We start from the raw sequence: 20,663 nt of genomic DNA on the forward strand, positions 1-20,663 counted from the left end.
TTTTTTCATGTAATGTTATCTGAGAATTTACCCATGCTATTAGTATTAGCATTATTTAGTAACAAACAATATTTAGAATCTATATATTTGCCTTTAATCCCAGCACTCGGGAGGCATTGGCAGGCAGATTTCTGAGTTCAAGGCCAGGCGGTCTACAAAGTGAGTTTCAGGACAGCCAGGGCTATACAGAGAAACCCTGCCTTGAAAAACCAAAAAAAAAAAAAAAAAAAGTTTAAGTGTTGCCACTTATTTTTCTTAGAGAATTACTTAGCAAGAGAAATTCTGTGTTAAAACAAATAGCTAGGCCCAGTATGTGGTACATGTCTGTAACTCCAGCTGTCAGGAGATTGTCTGAGGCAGAAAGAGGGAGAGTTCAAAGCCATGTGGGCAATATAGCAAGCTCCCATCTCAATATAAATAAGCGATGTCTGAAATAGTGTTGTGGAGGTTAATGTGTTTTAATTCACGGGCTAGGGTTTTAGTGCTGTGACTGCACTCAGTGATAGACATCTTCTTCCCTAGCATGCCCAGGGTCCAGAGTCAAATCCTAGTATGAATCTTTGACAGGCTGTAGTGGGTTCATTGGTTGCTTTCAAAAACTTAACTTCCATAGTTTTTTAATATTTGAGGACCATTTTATTACAGTTTGAAAGTAAAACAGGACATGCGAGTGGTAGGTATTGGCAGCTTCCTGGCGGAAGGAGACGGCTAGAAGGGATATGCCTTTTTCTTTTTTTCTTTTTTTAAAGATTTATTTATTATTATATGTAAGTACACTGTAGCTGTCCTCAGATACACCAGAAGAGGGCATCAGATCTCATTACAGATGGTTGTGAGCCACCATGTGGTTGCTGGGATTTGAACTCAGGACATTCAGAAGAGCAGTCGGTGTTCTTAACCGCTGAGCCATCTCACCAGCCCCCATGCCTTTTCCAATTAGGGTCCAGGTAACCTGTCATGTTCTGTCACAGGGGAGATCAGCAAGTAGGTGCATGGCAGAGGGGAGGGGGATCCAGAGAGAGTGAGAAAGCCCAAGGTGTCACAGAGGGCATGCAGGCTAAGAGCTGGCAGGAGGGGGATCCAGAGAGAGTGAGAAAGCCCAGGCTGTCACAAGAGCTGGCAGGAGAGCAGTGCTATGTGCTTGTGCCTTTTTTATTTTTTATTTATTTTTTTTCCTTTCTTTTTTGAGATAAGATCTTGTTAAATTGTCTGTGCTGCCCTTGGACATCTGGGCTCACACAATTGAAACTTAAACTCCTTTTAAGTATGTAGGTGCCAGCTTAAAGTACTTTCCAAAGCTAAAATCCCCACACAGGCTCCTCTTTGAGTTTGCACACCCCCACCTCCCACCCTTTTTAATTTTGCAAGATTAAAGCATTGGCTTTGATATTTATCATAACTAGATTTTAGATTCCAGTTTACCTCTGTCATTAACTTTGCTCAAGTTGTTGTTGTTGTTGTTATTTATTATTATTATTAGCCGGTTTACCATTCCCCAGTATCTGTCTGGCTTAGAGGATTTTTCTGGCATCTAGTGTGTGATCAGAGCTAGGTAGGGTCAGCTGTTTATTCCCCAGTAATTTTGGGGTGAAATTGATAAGGTTTAGGGTAGTTCCAATTGAGTCAAATTTCTAGACACATGAATTTGGGCAATGCACTAGAAAATGTACATAGCTTCAGTTAAAGAGAAAAGGTTCAAAGACACTCTTTGTGAGGGAAAGATACAAAACCAGTCCCACTAGTGTCTTCGGTGGGTCCTGTTTTGGTCCCTCAGGCTGTGATGTTAGCGTTGCCTACATTTTGCCTGTCCTCATCTCAGCCTTTGCCTCTCCTGTCTGTCTGGACTCTTTGGAAGTCTTTCACCTTGCTTTTGGCAGCCTCACTGTTGTGTCACAACAAGGTGCCTTTGGCTTTGGAGGGATGAGTACTCTTCTCTATCTGCCCTTGTGTTCCTCAGGCACCTTGAGTGGTGCCTGGTTGCCATAGTAACCACTCTGTTGGTAAGAGATGGACAGAGTTACCCGTGTCTGCCCGAAGGTACTGCACATGCCTTATTAGGCATTTGATTTGACTACACATGTCTCATGAGGGTGATTGTTTTCTGTGTGTCGGGGGTTGGGGGCAGTTGTCTGTCTCTGGGTTGCCATTCATAACTCTTTCTTGAAGGTCAAATACATTTTGGTTTTTGTTTCCATTTAGTCTCAAAGAAGATGGAGCAGGAGCCCCGTATGACAAGGACTCAACAGCCATTATAAAGCTGAATAATACAACAGTTCTTTATTTAAAAGAGGTCACAAAGTTCTTGGCGCTCGTTTGCTTCGTCAGAGAGGAAAGCTTTGAAAGAAAAGGTAATTTTTGGTAGGGTTTAAAAGAATTGCATCTGTCGCCTGTTGAATGTGTGTAGACAGCTGGAAGCCTCAGCTTTAGTTACGTGGCCCTTGATGGGCAGGCCCAAGGCATGCATGCCCTGCATGGATGAGTATCTGGATCTGTCTGTCCCCCAGGTGTGCAGTTACGATTGAGTTGAGGTGGTAGGAGAACCAGAATTCTCCCCCCCGCGCCCCCCCCCCCCCGTTACCTGACTGTTGGTGGCAGGAACGGGATTTCTTAGCCTGTGCTTCCAGGGGGACCTGTGCCTGGGTCACACAGAAGGTGTTAGGCCAGCCATGTGATCATTGCCCTCCTGATTAAGGAAGCAGTAGCCGCAGATGGCACATGCCTTCTGCTTAGTGTTCACATACTCTTAAGTCCTGGAATAACAGGGATGGTGACCCACATAGTGAAGGTGTGACTGATTCCTGATGACACCCTCCTGTAAGGGTCAAATTAGTTGTTGGTGATGGGTGTGAGTGTATGTTTTAAGCAAAAGCAATTAACAGATTCCCCCCTCCCCCTTTATTTTGTGAATGATGCATGTGTGGCTAGGGCTGGTAGCCAGGGTGTAGTTTACTACTGCTCACAGGTCTGGGGTGGCTCAGGGCTTGTCCAGATGGTCAGACATCCGGCCTCTATCACTAGTGCTACATAAGCAAAGCTAAGCCAGAGTGGGGAGCAAAGGCTAGCCAGTGGAAGGCAGTGGGAACAGATGCTAGAATGGCTTCCCTTATCCTGTGTGCAATAACGCTCATGATGACAGTGTTTTAATGTTAAGGAACACAGCTGATTAAAGGGTACACGCCTTTAATCCCAGCACTTGGGAGGCAGAGGCAAGTGGAGCTCTGTGAGTTCGAGGCCAGCCTAGTCTACAGGGCTAGTTCCAGGTCAGTCAAGGCAACATAAAGAAACCCTATCTTGAAAAACCAAAATAAATAAATAAAATGAAATAAGGAAATTATAAAGGACAAAATGAAACTTTACATCTGAGGTAAGTCATGTTACATCTCTGGGACTTTTTTCTTGCCCTCTTTTCCTCTTTTTTTGCCCTCTTTTCCTCTCAGTCGCAACAAAGCTGGCTGCACTGTTGGAGTAGTTTTAGAGTTCTTTTTTTCAGTTTCATTATAACAAAGGGTGCTCTCTCTCTTTCTCTCTGTAGTGTATATGTGTATTGTATGAGGTGTATTCTTGTGTTATACGTGGTATATGTGTGTCTCATATGTGGAATGTGCGTGTGTTGTATGTAGTATATTCATATGTGGTATATGTGTGTCTTGTATGTTGTGTATGAGTATACTATATGCAGTATAGGCATGTGTTGTGTATGTGCCGGGACTAGCCCCGGTGTGGTCTTTTTTGTTGTGGGTTACTCTTGAGGCAGCAGAGGGGGAAGAGTGTAGAAGGAGGGTAAGCCTTTGTCTTACGAGATACCTAGGGTTGCTGTATAATAATAAAAAGTTTATATCTAAGTCTTAAGTTACTTTGCTACTGTAAGTGACCTGCCTTCTGTGTTCCTCTGAGACCAGAAACTGCTCTCTCTTGGCACCTAGCACCTCATTCTAAAACAGCAAAGTAAAGTACCCTTTGTTCTATCTCAGCAGGAATTGCATGGCTCCAACTTTCAGCCTGCCACTTGAAGTCACAGGAAGAAAAAGGAACACTTTGAAAAGTGAATTTAGTGTTCATTTCTAAGTTGGAAAAAGTTTCCTATGAAAGCTCTCTAAGAAAAAGGGGAAAAGCAGAAAGATCCTAAGCGGGGCAAGGGAAATACAGGCTACTCTATCTTTCAGAATACATGATCATATGGTAAAAAGTTCATCACAAGTTTACACATAAATTCAAATCACAAATCAAATGAGTTTACAGCAGAGAATGTTTACCTGCATATCCATTAGGAGTAATTATCTGGCTAACCATTCATCACCTGTCACAGCTCCACAGGGTCATGGAGAGTTAAAAAACCATAACTAAGTTATTAGTGAGTTTTGTATAGATAAACTCAGTCAATATTTTATCTTCTGCTCTAGCACCTATAATAAACCATAGTTCCCTTTTTATGACCTATGGTGAATGATTTTAAAAACTTTTGGAATGGGCTCTGAGTAGTAGAAGCAATTAACTGGTGACAGAGACTACCAGAGTTCTCATTGCAGTTTTGACTATCAGAAAGGAACTAATAGCAGTCCCACTATAAAAGAGCTTAATAAATACTGATATGATTTTAGGAATTCTTATAGGATCATCATTAAGAATTAAGAATTCATCTATTTGTCTACATAGCATCACTAAGAGACAGTACATCTTCGTAGTTCTGCAGAGATGTGTTCAAAAGGGTGGGCTAATACCTAGTTATTGTTATGTGTGTTTAATAACAGGAAAAGCATATTAATAGCAGGAATCTTTCCTAAAATGGTTTTCTCCTGGGCCTTGCTTATGAGAGCAAGCCTGTCATGAATTATTTATTAATCCAAAGCAGTCTCATCTCAGGAAGTTATTAGCTTGTTCTATGATGGCTCCTGACAGATGCTATATTCTCGTAGTATATGTGGGTATATGCATGTGCTATATATACTAGCATGCTGTATATAGTATTTACATGTGGTAGGTGTAATATATGTATGTGCTACATGGTATATTAGTGTGTTGTATGTGGTGTATTTGCGTTATACTTGCTGTGGTATTTGCATGTTAGGTGTGGTGTATTAGTGTGTTGTATGTGGCATATCAGAGTGTTATATATGCTATATGCATGTGTTATATGAGTGCCTTTGTGTGGATGCATAAGAGCAGATAGAGCCCAGATGTCTTTAGCATTTTGTGCCTTGTTTCCTTGAGACAGAGTTCCTCACTAAAACTGGAGCTCACCATTTTTGGCTAAGCTGGCTGACTGACCAGCAAACTGTCCCCAGCCCCCACTGCCCCAGAAGCAATAGTAGAATGCCTCAGCTCAAAAGGGTAGGCATATTTTGGTGGCTTCCAGTGAATGGTAACAAAGTATCTTTCAGACTTTATGGTTAATATGCCCATTTTGCTGTAATCTCTCTCTCTCTTTTTAAAAAGAATTATTTTTTATATGATCACACTGTAGCTGTCTTCAGAAGAGGGCATCAGATCCCATTACAGATGGTTGTGAGCCACCATGTAGTTGCTGGGAATTGAACTCAGGACCTCTGGAAGAACAGTCAGTGTTTTTAGCCACTGAACTATCTCTCCAGCCCCGCCTCTTTTTTTCTTTTTCTTTCTTTATTCCTTTTTTCTTTTTCTTTTCTTTTTTTGCTATATTCTTATCAATATTGAATTTTACTGTTTTAAAAAGTTAGTTTTCATTTAAATTTGCATTTCTAGCCTCCTTGTGAGTCTGCATTTTCTGATGACTAAACTGACTTCTGTATCACTTGTCCTCAAAACCTTTAGGAGTGTTCATCTTTCATCCATTATTTCCATCTTCTTGAATGAAAGGGACAATTGTGGGCTTCCTTTGGGAAGATAGACAGCAGGGCTGGGCCAGTACACAGTTGTAGAGGCTTGCCTCTCATGCATTATGCCGCAGGTTCAATCCCCAGTACTGAGCATCCCCTGTCAACAAAGGAAGGCAAACAGGGCTGTATTTTGTTTTATTCTCTCATTATACAGATGATTTTACTCAGACCTGAAAAATATAAGTTCCTTTGTCACAAACTGACAGCACTAGTTCAGGTAGGGGTAAAGATGTCTAGCTAGGGACCAGGGGAGGTTGTCCAGTGCCAAGCAGTCAGCCCTGAATATGTGCATACAGGTAGCATTATATGGACTGGGCAGGCCATGTTTAGGAACATATGCATATATACATGGAATAAGAATTAGTAAAAAAAAAGAGCCATGGATTGGACGGAGATTGGGGAGGGGTGTGGAGGGAGGAAAGGGAGGGAGCGATGTAACTAAATTGTGATCTACAGATGGCTACTGAGGCTCCTCTCTGTAGAGCTCAGTGTGTATGCACGCATTCACATTATTAATCCTTCCCACATTTTTTTTGTTGGTTGGTATTTCCTGTAGATTTTTGGAAGTGAAGGAGAACAAGGGCCACACAGATTTGCATCCTCAGTTGGCAGCAGGGTCTAACGTTTAGGATCATCAGAGCTAATCTAGGGAACTTGTTTATTTTGAACGAATTTTACAATCACCTGGAAAAAAGTTGCTAAAATAGTAAATAATCCCCAAGTGTCCACCCAGTTTCCCTTTGCATTCGGTCTGAGACGTCTGGGTGGAATGAACTTGTGCACACTGGAAAGAGTCCTACATAGAAACGCCACCTTGTCCTCCCAGCTCAGACCCTGAGTGCTGTGTCTGTTTCCAAGGGAAGCTTAGCCTCCCTTCATTAAAAGCCTCCCTTCATTAAAGCACTGCTAGGTTTTCCACTACAGAGTTTCTAAAATTAAATGCTCCGCACAAATCTGGTTGCTTCTTTGACCTTTAGTATTAATTTTAACATCTGACTGTGTGGAACTAAGTTTAGGTAGAAACTGATCATGTAGATCTTTGGTTAAGTTTTTCCTGAAACACACTCTCAGATGACAGGCGGGTTTTGTAGAATATAGTAGTAAGTGAACTAGTTGTTGAGTTTAATTTGGTGCTATGACTAAGAAATGTGGCGAAGTGGGCACATTTTAAAGTTTCATCTTGTGTTTCTGTTGTTGTTTTGTTGTCTCTGTGTGTGTGTGTGTTTTGTTGTTGTTGAATGCTTTTTTGAGACAGCGTTTCTCTGGATAGCCTTGGCTGTAGACCAGGCTGGCCTCAAAGATCTGCCTGCCTCAGCCTTCCCAGTGCTGGGATTAAAGGCATGTGCCACCAACATCTAATCCCTCAGTTCATGTTTAATGTGTGTTCATGTTTTTGGATGTCTTTCTGTTTTTTTCTACCTTATTTATTTAATTATTTTTGAGGCAGGGTCTCACTACCTAGCCTTGAACTCCTATCTAGATTCTGGGGAATTTAGGTTGTCAGGCTTATGAAGACAGCCCTTTTTTGGGTGTGTGTGTCAGGATGGAATTTAGGTCATCAGACTTCCATAGCAGACACACCAGCTGAGCCATCTTGACAGTTCTTGGTTTATCATAAATTACCATTAGCCTTTAATCTGAATAATTAAGTAAGTGCATTTCAGTGGTTTTTCAGATCATTTTGAGCCATGGATCATTTTGAGAAACCCTGTCTCAAAACCAACCAAACAACTAACCAAACAAATGCCCCCCAAAACAAAACAGGAATTTTGTAGGAAATACTATTACCAAGCTTACCCACACATTTGTGCCCTATGGCAATGCCTTCTGACTCGCCCAATCTTTATGAAACTCTTTACCTCAACACACCTTTGCAGTCACCTTGTGCAGATGGGTGATTTCTTTTTGGAAATACTCTGGAAGTTTCTGGAACACTCTACAGGGCACACCTACCTCACATGACTATCTGCTATCCCTGCAGCCTGGGCCTGTTAGGTGCTGGTTGGTCCTTTGCTGCCCCCTACTGGTGATGGATGCTGCGAACGACAGAGATTGTTTCTTGCATTAAGAGCCTTTGTCTTCCTCTGCAGGGCTGATTGACTATAATTTCCACTGCTTCCGGAAGGCCATCCATGAAGTCTTCGAGGTGAGGATGAAGATGGTGAAATCTCGAAAGGCCCAGAGTCGGCTACCCAAGAAGACAGGAGCTACTCCCAATGGGACCCCTAGAGTGCTGCTGTAGGGGAACTGTCAGGAGCCTGAGTCCAGACCTCAGTGAGGAGGCTGTTAAACTATACTGCACTACAGGAGGGCTGGGGCCCTGACTCGTATGTGTTAAGGGAAAAAAAAAAACCTTACTCTTTAAAATAAAATGAGCACTTTGAAGCAAAAACCTGTACAATAACAGTGAGAGCCACTGTACTGTCACTACGTAAGTGTAAACTTTTATGTTGATAGAAAACCCCCTGTGAGGACTGCCAGGAACTGTACATATTTTGCATATTTTCATGTTTTTTTTCCTCATTGAGGTGAACTTTGATAAGATGACTTTTCTAAACTCTTTTCTGTACTTGATGACAAGGACACGCATACTCTACAGTCCATATGGCAATCGGAAATTGATCCATTATATTGCTAGAGACTTTTTTTGTAAATTTGGGACTCTTTGCTGCCAGTTGTCAAAGGGGAAATCGTTTTTCAGTGGAGCAGCAACAGGTCAGGGCTGGAAGCTCCAGGCCAGAGCAATAAGAACGTCTCTATTTATAGGAAGTGTAATAGGAATGTTGTAGCTGGACAGTGGTGGTGCATGCCTTTAATCCCAGCAGATGGATCTCTGTGAGTTTGAGGTCAGCCTGATCGACAGAGTGAGTTCCAGGACAGCGAGGGCTACACAGAGAAACCCTGTCTCAAAACCAACCAAACAAATGCCCCCCCCAAAACAAAACAGGAATTTTGTAGGAAATACTATTACCAAGCTTACCCACACATTTGTGCCCTATGGCATTGCCTTCCGACTCGCCCAGTCTTTATGAAACTCTTTACCTCAACACACCTTTGCAGTCACCTTGTGCAGACGGGTGATTTCTTTTTGGTGCAGTATCTTGTGAACCTTTGGGACCAGATTTCTAAAATGATGCCAACCAGTGTAGAGAAATATGGATGTCGTCTGAGGAGATTGGAACAGATAGCATTGATTTGTGTGGGGGGGAAACCGTAGAAGCAATACTGTACCTGCCGAGGGGTCTAAAACACACAAGCCAAGAGGGTTCCCAGATGTAGGCAGAGGTCACTCAGATAAGAGATGCACGTGTGCTTGTGTGTGTTCACCTCCTGGGAATGGTGTGTTGATGCGCTATGTTCAGAGACCTTGTTCAGGACCAGGTTTTAATGCTCCATGACCACAGGAGTTTAGTCCTTGGTGGCTCCATTTGTTACCTGACTCGTTCTTTCATCTGTAACAACATACCTCATGTCCTTTGCCTGTTCCTACCAAGATCAGCTTGCCACCAGCTTGCTCTGCAAGACAGAAGACACAGAAAGCCTGTGGCCGGTGGGAAAAAAAGGAGGCCTAGAGACGTATGTTAGTCAGTTAACTATGTGTGTGCTTTTATAGATAGGTAGGGAACTAAGAGTCCTAAATCTAGCCCTATTTCAAACCATTCTAAGGGTTAGTACTGTCAGGCGTGCATGGCATTAGCAAAGGTTCTTTTTAAAGCAGAGTCCCTTAGGGATGTCAAAGCTGGTTCTAGCTTTGTGTCTAAAGCAGCTTGCTCCTGAAGCTCACTTCTTTTACGCATCTTCTTCCCATCTTCTTGCTTCCTTTTCCCCAAATTCTTTATTATTTGAGACAGCGTATCTCTATGTAGCCCTGGCTGTCCTGGAACTCACTATGTAGACCGGACTGTCCTTGAACTCAGAGATTCACCTGCCTCTGCTTCCCCAAGTGATCAAAGGTGAACACCACCATGTCTGGCCAGGTCTTACACTTTTGGAGCTGGTAACTAAAACTGGAGACGATGATTGAAATGTAAGATTGAGCCTCCCAGTAGTCTGCACATTATTAAGGAGATTTCTAGTCATCATGGAACCATGGCTCCTTCCTTATGATTTCTATGAAGAGACTTGAATGAGATGGTAGGAGCCTGGAGTTCTAATCTTCAGGACTATTCCCCGACGGCCTCTGCCAACAGAGTGGATGGTGGTTGGCCACTTTTAAGAGTCTAACACCACTGTGCACCCACACAAAGACACTAGAGAGTGAGAAAAAGCATAGTTTTCTCTTTTTGAGTGGGGCTCAGAGGTAACTCAGGCTGGCCTCAGACTTGCCAGGTAGCTAAGGATGCTCTCCAGTTTCTGACCGCTCAGCCTCGACTTTCCCTAAGTGCTAGGATTATAGGAATGCAACACCGTGCTTGGCTTGAACAGTGCTGAGAACTGGACCCAGAGCTTTGTGCATGTGAAGGCAAGCACTCTACCAATCTAGTATCCCCAGCATCCTTTCTTAATAGTTTTTTTTTTTTTTTAAACAAAGAATTTCTCTTTGAATAGACAAAGAATTAAGTTTTTAATAAGACTGTAGTTTCAAAATAAGACACTTGCCTGTCTGGTAAATCACATAAAATTAGCATGTCTAAGTGGCGCTTCCATTTTTAAGCTGGTTATATCATGAGTTTTTGTTGTTGAAATGTGCCTTAAAAGCCTATCACTTCAAGAGCATGTGATTCTTTGAGGGATAGGCAGGAACACTCCTGTGACATAGGGCCCATGTTCCTGATCATAAATGCACTCTTTAGTTACAACACTGATTCCTGCCTCGAGCCTGGTGTGACACTGACCTCTTGAAGATGTCTGAATGTGACTAGAATTGCGAAATGTCCTCACATTTGTTTTGTATTTTATCTTAGATTTGGGGGGTTAGCTTACTGCACTGTAGATCTGTGTCTATGCTCAAATGGGACTATAAACTGAAAGGTCAAACTCCTAACTACGGTGGCTTCAGTAGAACATGTGTTTGGTTTTAGGAATTGAGAACTTGAAGATGTGTAGAGCAGGCAGACTTTTGCTCTCTGAGTCAAGTACAGCTTCTATGTAAGAGTTGTGCCGAATTACTTGTCATAATGGAGGTTAGTGTGAGTGACCTGTACAGAGTGCTTTTGAAGGAGTAGAAATAAAAGCTGATTAATAGATACCACGTGTTATTTTGTGAACATAATATATTTTGGATCATTAAATAGAAAATGGCTAAATATCACAGCAGTACTATTAAGTATGGGTTATTTGTCAACTGAGTCTGAAACAGAATTTATCAAATCAATGGAACTGTCATGATTGACGTATGGTATGCACTCAACAAACACAGGCTGGGTGTAGTTTGTAATCAAGCACACTGTTTTGCTGTTGCTAGGACTTCATTTGTAACACAGTCTTCAGGGATGTTAACTGCCAACTTGAAAGCATGTTTGTGTGCCGATGGCTTGACGTACCCCGTACCCATAGCTTAGTTTTCTGGGAGCAGAATGGTCTCTTGTTGAAATTCAAGATGATGTTTACTATATACATATATATACATCACTGTTTTATTGGTTATGTTAGGTTCATTTAATAAAAAGAAGTTTTAAAAATAACCTCTTGAAGTGGGGTCTCTTAATGGCATTCCAGGCTGATCTTGGATTTCTGGGCTCAACAGATCTTCCTGCCTCAGCCTGTCTTCAGTTGGGCCACAAGCTGGTACAACCACCCTTGACTGTTTAGCCAAATCTCTCAATTACGCAGTTCTAGTTTTATGCAAATGAAGATAAATCAGTATGTAAACTGAATTTACCCTCTTTTGAGATGTGGTCTCAGTATATAGCCCTGGCTGGCCTTGGAACTATATAGACCAGGCTCTCCTCAAACTCCAGAGGCCTGCTTGCCTCTGCCTTCTGAATTGTAGAACTAAAGGTGTGTGCCATCATGCCTATTTTTTTCCTTCTTCTTTAAAAGTCCTATTTTCCTTTGGTGTCAGTAAAGTCTAGGACCTTCCCACATACATTGGGCAAGTGCTTCAGCCTCTTTGAGCCCTTAGAACACAACGCAGGTGCTGATTCTGGACATAGCCCTTTAATGAGCCCCCCGCCCCCCCTTAAAGCAGTGCAGTGAAGGGGCTCACCTGGAGAGATCAGCCCTGAATGTCTGTTCATCTAGTGAGAAAGGGACTTGCCTGGGGCACGTGTGTAAGGAACAATCAGCAACCCACAAAGTACTGCCCGATTTCATTGTTCTGGCCCTAAGCATCACCTAGGACGTTTAATACGACAGATTCCCATCCCTAACTCATGCTTCCTGAATCAAAGTCTGGGAAGTCGGCTAGGAATCTGTATTTTAAATGTTCTTGGGAGACCTTGTTTCCCTGGGAGTTGTTACAAAGCTAGGGAAGGGAGATTGTTTTGCACAAGGATTGTAATCACCCAGGGAAGCATTCTTGAGTCCTCTATATAATAATATATGCATATACATATATTCAAGTGTTTATACAACTTGATTATGAGCTTTGAAACATTATTATTAAACTCAAGTTCTACGGAATCTGAAGCTCTCTCCCGGCCTCCATAACTCCTGTATGTTTTGACCTTCCTTCCTCCATGCATGCAGAAATCTCAAAAACAAAACCAGAAATCTATATTACTTAAAGTACCATTTAATGTACACTGCCACACATGTAAATGATGAAATGTCCATTTGAATGATCAATTTATATGTTTAGATCTTTGCATTTATATAACAAATTACATACCTGTCTAAATAAATTGTCTCTTCACACGAGTCCATTGAACTCTTCAATGTACCTAGTGCCTTCAGCAGCAGCAGCACGTTTTGAATATCCTAACAGTTCTCTTGGTGGGTAAGATGGAACTCACTTTGAATTGGGTAGGTCAGCGTCAGTGGAGGTTTAACTGAGTCGAAAGACCAGCCTGCTTATTTGAGACATGCAGTTTCGAGCTTGTGTTTTCCCCTCAGCCAGTGTGCCACCATGCTTGTCTTAGGATCTGGTTCTCTCTTGTTTTTACTAGTGCCAGGATCTACCCCAGGATGCTGCTACGCTAGCTAGGCAAGTGTCCCATCATTAAGTGACCTTCAGCCCAGGAGACTGTTTGTATTTTCTCCAACATCCTAGTGATCTTCACAAATAAGTTCTAACGTTTTTACTCACTGATTACTCAAGAGGTTTCTAAAGATTGTGTGTTTTCCGAGGCCACGCCTTCAGCAATGATTAACCAAACCATCTTCGCCTCTCTGCACCCATTGGTGGAGATGGGTGACTTTTATAACAGAAATTTCCTACCATTTCAGGATTTTAAAAGACACCTTGTTTCCCTGAATGGTATTTTATTAAAAAACAACAGATTGAGAGATCAAAACTTCTACTTCCTACTCGCTCACATATAGCATATACTGTTTACAACCATCTACACCTCAACTCGACCTCAAGCCTCTGGGGAGGTAAAATGGGTGCCAGGATTTCCTCCCAGGGCAGTAGAAGGCAGGTGGATTGTGCCACCTCTGGGGTGGTGAGTGCTAAGTGAGCCGTGGAGAAGGCAGGATGCTCAGAAGCCCAGGATATTCGCTTTGCCAATATTGTAAATCTTTCGAGGAAAAGCCAGTGTGCTAAAGGACCTGGTAATTGTAGACCAGAATACCAGGGGCACAGAATTGGGCTCACAAGTTTCATAACTCCTGTATGTGCTGACCTTCATCTGCAGAGTGAAGAATGAGACGTGTATGAACTATTTTGTGGCTGCTACAGTGAAAATTAAAAATTTGCTTAAAAGTATCGAACGCCGTTATAGCCTGTTACTTTACAGTTTGCTGATGATTCGGAACCAACACAACCATGAAGAAGGGGCAGCAGTGGTTTAAGTATTTAAGTCAGTGTGAAGACTGAGCAGCAGTCAGTCAGCAGCTGGCTAGCATCACTCAGCGGCTGCGTAGCTGGGACCAGGGGAGTAAGATTGGAGTGACGGGCCCATGCAGAGTGGAAGAGGGACCCTGTAGGAGAAGCTCCTTCAGAATGCAGAGGACACAGAAGCAGCCCAGCTGTCCGCAAGCACATCTGGACGCTTTTCCCCGTCACAAAGGACAGTTTTATCTCAGCTGCAGGTGTTTCCTTTAGAGCCAAGTTTAGAAGATGAGAACTTGCTTGCCAAGCCCATCCCGTGGTCCATCTGAACTGAGAGAAAGGACGGTATAGATTATAATCTTTGTTTTTTGTTTTCATTCTTTACATGCTTTTATTTTTTTAATTAAGTATTTTCTTCATTTACATTTCCAATGCTATCCCAAAAGTCCCCCATACCCTTGACCCCTCCCCACCCACTCCCACTTCTTGGCCCTGGCTTTCCCCTGTACTGGGGCATATAAAGTTTGCAAGACCAAGGGGCCTCTCTTCCCAATGATGGCCGACTAGGCCATCTTCTGATACATATGCAGCTAGAGACACGAGCTCCGGGGGTATTGGTTAGTTCATATTGTTGTTCCACCTATAGGGTTGCAGACCCCTTTAGCTCCTTGGGTACTTTCTCTAGCTCCTATATTGGGGGTCCTGTGATCCATCCAATAGCTGACTGTGAGCATCCACTTCTGTGTTTGCTAGGACCCTGCATAGTCTCACAAGAGACAGTTATATCTGGGTCCTTTCAGCAAAATCTTGCTGTCATAATCAATGGTGTCTGCGTATGGAGGCTGATTATGGGATGGATCCCCAGGTGTGCAGTCTCTAGATGGTCCATCCTTTCGTCTCAGCTCCAAACTTTGTCTCTGTAACTCCTTCCATGGGTGTTTTGTTCCCAATTCTAAGAAGAGGCAAAGTGTCAACACTTTGGTCTTCGTTCTTCTTGAGTTTCTTTGTTTTGCAAATTGTATCTTGGGTATTCTAAGTTTCTGGGTTAATATCCACTTATCAGTGAGTACATATCATGTGAGTTCTTTTGTGATTGGGTTACCTCACATAATCTTTGTTTTTTTAAAGCGAAGTTTTAATTTTTTATTAAAAAAACACTTTCTTTAATTTAAAACATTTTTTAAAGTTTTACTTATTTTATGTGTATGAGTATTTTGTCTGTCTGTGTACCACGTGCATGTCTGGTGCTCATCGACATCAGAAGAGGCTGTGGGATTCCTTCATTTGGAGTTGCTGGTGGTTATGCTATATGGGTACTGGGAACGGAATTGCTGCCCTTTGCAAGGGCCACGAGTACTTTTAACTGCTCAGCCATCTCTTCAGCCTGTTTCTAATAAAAAACAAAACTTCAAAGTGTAAAAGAAATGAAATGATATAGTCTGTAAATAAAGCAAAAGCATGATTCTGAGCAGGGTCCCTCCCTCATCCCTAACACAGTAGTCCTGGAGCACAGGGGCTGGAGGGTTGGTGGCGGGGGGAGGGGGGTGTTGGGAGTGCAACTTCGAGTCCTTGAGAGTTTAAGCTTGGGAGCCTAATAACCCGAACAACATTTCTGTTACGTTAACATCAGCCACACGATCATTAAACAAACAAACAAACAAACAAACCAACAACCACTTCAATTCTGGGGTGGAAAAATAGGAGAAAAACTATGGAAGGTGGATTTTTCCCTGTTAAAAAGAGCAAGACCTATTACAAAATATTCAAAATCACTAATATAATGTTTAGGATGTTTTTCTTTCTAAATATTACTCTAGGAAGATGCTGATATAAGCCTGTTCATCCTATCCATGCAAATAATCATAGCACTGCTTTTTTCAAACCATGAGCTGACAGCAGATATTCTACAGAAAACTAGATGCAATAGGATTGAACTGTTAATATGTTTTACAATAATGGCTCAAGAAAAACACCAATCATGGTCATTTCTAAAGAGAAGGGTTGTGAATAATTTGTATTGTATTCATATCCCAAATATGGAACAATAATCATATATGATTGTTAAGATAAAAAATCAGGGTTTTTTTGTTTTGTTTTTGTTTTTTGAGAAAAGGTTTCTCTGTGTAGAGCTGGCTATCCTGGAACTTCCTCTGTAGACCAGGCTGGCCTCGAACTCAGATCTGCTTGCTTCTCAAGTGCTGGGATTAAAGGCATGCGCCATCATGCTCAGCTAAGAAGAAGGCATTTCAAAAAGTAAGAATAGTTTTATGTGCTGACTAGTTTAAAAATGTGAATAGTTTAAGTGCTTAAGGAATGTAACCTCCAAGGAGCACCGAAGTCTAAGGAACACCTCTTTTCAAGCTGTTGCAGTGTAGCATAAAACAACAGGGTTTCAGTCAGAAAGCTTGCACGTCACCTGAGGTCCTCATTCTTATGTGGGCCACTGAAACTTTAAGAACCTCTGAAATAGACTTCAAAGTATTGAAGCAAAAAAAAAAAAACAAAAAACAAAAATGTTAAGAGTTCGTCAATATGGCGGTGAGTGACAGAGGTAACACCATCCAGTCCGAATCTTACCCTGACTCCACCATGTGTCTGCTCAGGACTTTCCATAACCCTGACCATGACCCAGATGTTCATCTGTTGGTTGTTGTCTTAGTTAGGTTTTTACTGCCGTGAACAGACACCATGACCAAAGCAAGTCTTATAAAAAACAACATTTAATTGGGGCTGGCTTACAGATTCAGAGGTTCAGTCCATTATCATCAAGGTGGAAGCATGGCAGTATCCAGGCAGGCATGGCGCAGGCAGAGCTGAGAGATCTATGTCTTTATCCAAAGGCTGCTAGTGGAAGACTGACTTCCAGGCAACTAGGGTGAGGATCTTAAGCCCACACCCACAGTGACACACCTACTCCAACCAGGTCACACCTATTTCAACAAGGCCACACCTCCAAATGGTGCCACTCCCTGGCCCAAGAATATACAAACCATCACAGTTATATAGTCAAAACAAATGTGACTAGGTTCCCCTGACCTATACCTGATAACGATGCTATTGTGCTTTTTTTTCCTTAGAGATGTTGTAGCTTGAGCTTTAAGCTTTGGTGCCAAGAGTTTCTTTGGGGCAAGAGCCTATTCTTGGACACTTTAACTTTCTCATCTGGACTGTAACATACAGAAATCCCAGTGATATTACCGTATGCACACGGAACTCAGTCCATACCTGTACCCCTTGAAGTCATTCCGGGGTCGTGTGCCTGCTGCTGAGCACAGAAGGTCTGGGATAGCTGCTGTGTTCCCAGACACCGGGACCGATTGAGTCCATCTGGTTCTAGGAACTCAGTTCTGAAGGCCAGGGCTCCTGGGGAGCCTTAGGGTCTAAGAGGGCCAGGCCTCCTCCTGAGGAGCTCTTAGGTTTGGGTACTCCCTTGTCCTCTTACACTATATTGGGATACCAGTAGAGGACCTGGGATTCAGTGAGTGTTTGGGAGGCCTGGGTTTCTAATGGCTGGCTGGCCGAATTGTTGTGTGAGTGACTGGACAGATTCTGCCCAGAGAGTGGCATTTTTGTTATTAATGTCTCTGTCCCCTTTGGTTCTGTCTCAGGGCTGAACCAGAGAGAGCTAGTCTATTCTCTAGGTTCTTTGAATTAGTGATTAGAAGCCAACTTGGCGTGTGCACCTCACCTTTAAGGGAGAAACCCACTGCCCTTGTTAGGTGTTCTGTGAGTTGTACTGATTCCTTTCTGGGATTATACTCGTGGTTCCAGGAGCCTCCACCCTCTGATCCAGGAGCCTCCACCCTCTGATTCCATCTGTGTTTCATTTTGTCTAGACTCCCCTTCTGCTTCTCTCCTGTCACCCCAAGCTCTATGACACTCACTCTCCCCACTTGGCCCCTTTCCCAGCCTTCTTCTCTACTTCTCCCAGACTCTCTGACACTCAGAGTCTGATCTCAACCCTTCTTACCCCATTGCTCAGTTCCCATTTATGAGAGCCAGAACCTAGTTAATACCCGGTCCTCCTCCTAAAGTGCTCCCTGAGCCCTTAGGGCAGGCCATGTATGATAAGGTCTCAGACAACACAGAGACAAATAGCAACTTCTCAAACAAAGGGGAGTTTGTCAAACATCTGAGTTGTGCGAACAGGGTCAACCTCGTACTTATGGGACCTGCCATCCCCACTGGTATGGGACCTGCCATCCTGATAGCTACCCATTCTCCCCCTCTTAGGAGGAAAAGCTAATTCCATGGCTGAGTGGTAGTTAGCTAGTTCTGTAAAAAGAGAACGCCCTTCTCCTTGTTTTTAATTGAGGCAGGGTTTCTCTGTGTCGCCCTGGAACTTGATCTGTAGACTTTGTAGACCAGGTTGGCTCCAACTTCCGGGTACCGGGATTAAAGGCATATGCCATCACACCTGGCTCCCAAGAGTTCAGATAATGTAAGTCAGAGACTCTGCCACTGGGCTAGTCGGCTATGGATAGACTATGGACAGTCATCTAAATACTAAGTAAGAGGTGTCACCCCCTGGATCCACCAAATCCAGGTAAAGAAGACTTCCTGAGAAGGAAGAGGCCGGGACGCTAAAGGTCCACGCAGACCAGCCTTGCCTTCCAGAGACTTCAGGGACCAGCTTTCCGGCTCTGCTCTGGTTACAAAGCTAGAAGCCAGTGGGCACGCATTGGAAACTAAGGAATCCAAACAGAGACATCAAGCATTTGAAAAGTAACTAAAAGAAACACTAAAAGTAACAAGGAGTGAAATGACTAAAGTAACACCATTTTGTCCTGATCTTACTCGGGCTCCATTTTGTGTCTGCTTGAGCACTTTCCCAGCTCCTTCACCCTCCCCCCACCCCAACAACATTCACATCCGCCTTGGCAGCACATTTGGGACTTTCCATGGCTCAGATACATAACCAAAATATTTGCTGGTTGTATAGTCAAAACAAATGCAAACAAGCTCCCCTGACCCCGACGATGCGATGCCGTTGTGGTTTCTCTTTAGAAATGCTATACCCTGAGCAGAGAGAGTCTTTGGGGGCAAGAGCCTGCTCTTGGTTGCTGGCTTAATAAAGGACTGTAATTTGGCCTTATATATGTGTGGTGGTCTATAACGTCTCACCTGGACTGTAGCAGTAAAATATACCAAGAAGCTAAGAACCTGCACTGTACTCAAAATAAATAAGAGAACTTAAATGAACTGCTCAATTTCTTCAAGACTTCAATTTTCTTCAACCATTAAAATAATCTGTGTCACTGCCAACACTCATGAAGAGTAAATGAATTGATCAAGCATTCAACGTCCAGTAGAGCTTGTATCAGGATGTCAACGCTAAGGGGAAGGGGACCACATTCACAGGGCTTTGTCTAGAGAAACGGGGAACAACACATACAACACATGGGGATTGTAGCTCAAAGCTGTCAAGACTCTGAAGTGTTTTGAACTTCATCTTTTGTTATTTGCAGCATCGCCAGAAACTGGTTTAAGTTTGTTTTTTATTTTTTAAAGTTATCGTCAGGATTATTATAAAAAATAAGATGAAATTCTTCCAAATTTTAATTTGGGATGGAATCTTTTTGTTTGCTGAAAATTGTTACTTTCTTCTAGGAGGGAATTTGTTCTGAAGAAACAAAGTATTCTTTTGACAAACCTACATTTCTGGGAAAATTAATCTTTCCGACCCAGTTAACAGTCAAGCAATTAGTAACTTTTAGCATTTACTCCTTTTTTAAAAAAAAATCATATTTACCCTCTCTGTACATGTTTATATTTAGAAAAAAATTAAGAGTTGACTTTTCTCTTGCAGTGATTATAATTAAGCTTTGCCATGGGCCCATAACTCAATGCCGGATTTGTTGCTGTCTTTTACCTAAGGAAGAGCCCCCAAGGACGAGGTGATGTGGCTTCAAGAATAAAATAAAAGAGAAACATCCTTATCTCCATTGTTGGGAGGAAGAGGAGAGCCTCAGGGCAAAGTGCCTTCCGAGTCTGGCTGGCGGGCGGATGGGAACGACTACACCCCCTCGGCAGGCCTGGTCATGGGGCCGGTCGGAGCAGCGCAGGTTGCTGGATGCTAAATTTGAGGACTGAACACAAAGAATGAAAGCTTAATGGAGAAGCACATTGAAGCTCGGTTTTGCTTGCTTCTCTATTCTTCAGATTATCACCGTACTATTCAGAAAACATCGCCTTTAATGGCTTAGAAGATGCCACTTAAATCTTTTTTTTTTCCCTCCTCCTTCAGACGGCTGGGAAAAATTACTGACATTCCCACAAACACATTTGACAATGTTAAACAAGAACACTAATCTGTCTAATTGGTTAATCTTCATTCCACCTATAACCTTCTCTAATCTCCGCTGGCTCCCTCCCTTTTTTGAGGCCCTTTTATCTCGGTAAGCCGTCCGAACCAGAACCTTACTTTCTCTGTCCTCCATGATCCGAAAAGACAAACGCACCGCATCTCTTTCAGACCGACCTGTCCCATTTATGCGTTTTTATTAACATTCCAGGCGACCCCTTGGTTTTATTTCTGGGAGGTTCTGATGCACCCCGAAAAACGCTGCCTTAGCTAACCGCACCGCGGAGCTAGGGGCCACTCCCGTCCATCGCACCGAGGCCAACTGCGGGCTCGGAGAAGCGCACATCACGGCGCCGCAGTCCCAGGCCGCGCTCGCCCGCCCGCCGCTCCGGGCTGCGCCGTTCCTCCGAGCTCCCTGCGAGCTCCGCGGGAACCCCTGAAGGGCCCGCGGCGAGTCGGTCTCCCGGGCTGGGCCGAGGGGACGACGAGGGTGCCGCCCGTCTCCCCAGGGCTGCCGGGCGGGCGGGATTCGCGGGACCGCCGCTGCCGAGTGACCGACCGCCACGAAGCGCCCGCCACGTCAGGCCGACTTCACAGACCCGGCGCCGGCGGTGACGCAGCGGCGCGTCAG

General features: G+C 43.3%; 1 protein-coding gene and 1 long non-coding RNA gene across 3 annotated transcripts in view; one reads left to right on the forward strand and one right to left on the reverse strand.

Moving 5' to 3' along the window:
• Rragd (Ras-related GTP binding D) overlaps positions 1 to 11,476 on the forward strand; it is a 39,183-nt gene extending 27,707 nt beyond the window's left edge. Inside the window, exons 6-7 of one of the 2 annotated variants that reach the window (NM_027491.2) lie at positions 2,200 to 2,348; positions 7,943 to 11,476. In NM_027491.2, coding sequence (NP_081767.2) covers positions 2,200 to 2,348; positions 7,943 to 8,094 — 301 coding nt within the window. In that variant the 3' untranslated portion in view covers positions 8,095 to 11,476. The remainder of the gene's footprint in view (positions 1 to 2,199; positions 2,349 to 7,942) is intronic. The other variant, NM_001369055.1, reaches the window with a different exon arrangement.
• Positions 11,477 to 16,434: 4,958 nt separating this feature from the next.
• 4933421O10Rik (RIKEN cDNA 4933421O10 gene) lies at positions 16,435 to 20,619 on the reverse strand. Its single transcript, NR_036602.1, has 2 exons — positions 20,153 to 20,619; positions 16,435 to 19,817 (listed from the first exon to the last, which is right to left on the reverse strand). It is a non-coding gene; the product is annotated as an RIKEN cDNA 4933421O10 gene (long non-coding RNA).
• Between the last annotated feature and the right edge of the window lie 44 nt (positions 20,620 to 20,663).

Source organism: Mus musculus, chromosome 4 (genome assembly GCF_000001635.26).
Source record: "Mus musculus strain C57BL/6J chromosome 4, GRCm38.p6 C57BL/6J".
Classification (NCBI taxonomy): Eukaryota; Metazoa; Chordata; class Mammalia; order Rodentia; family Muridae; genus Mus; species Mus musculus.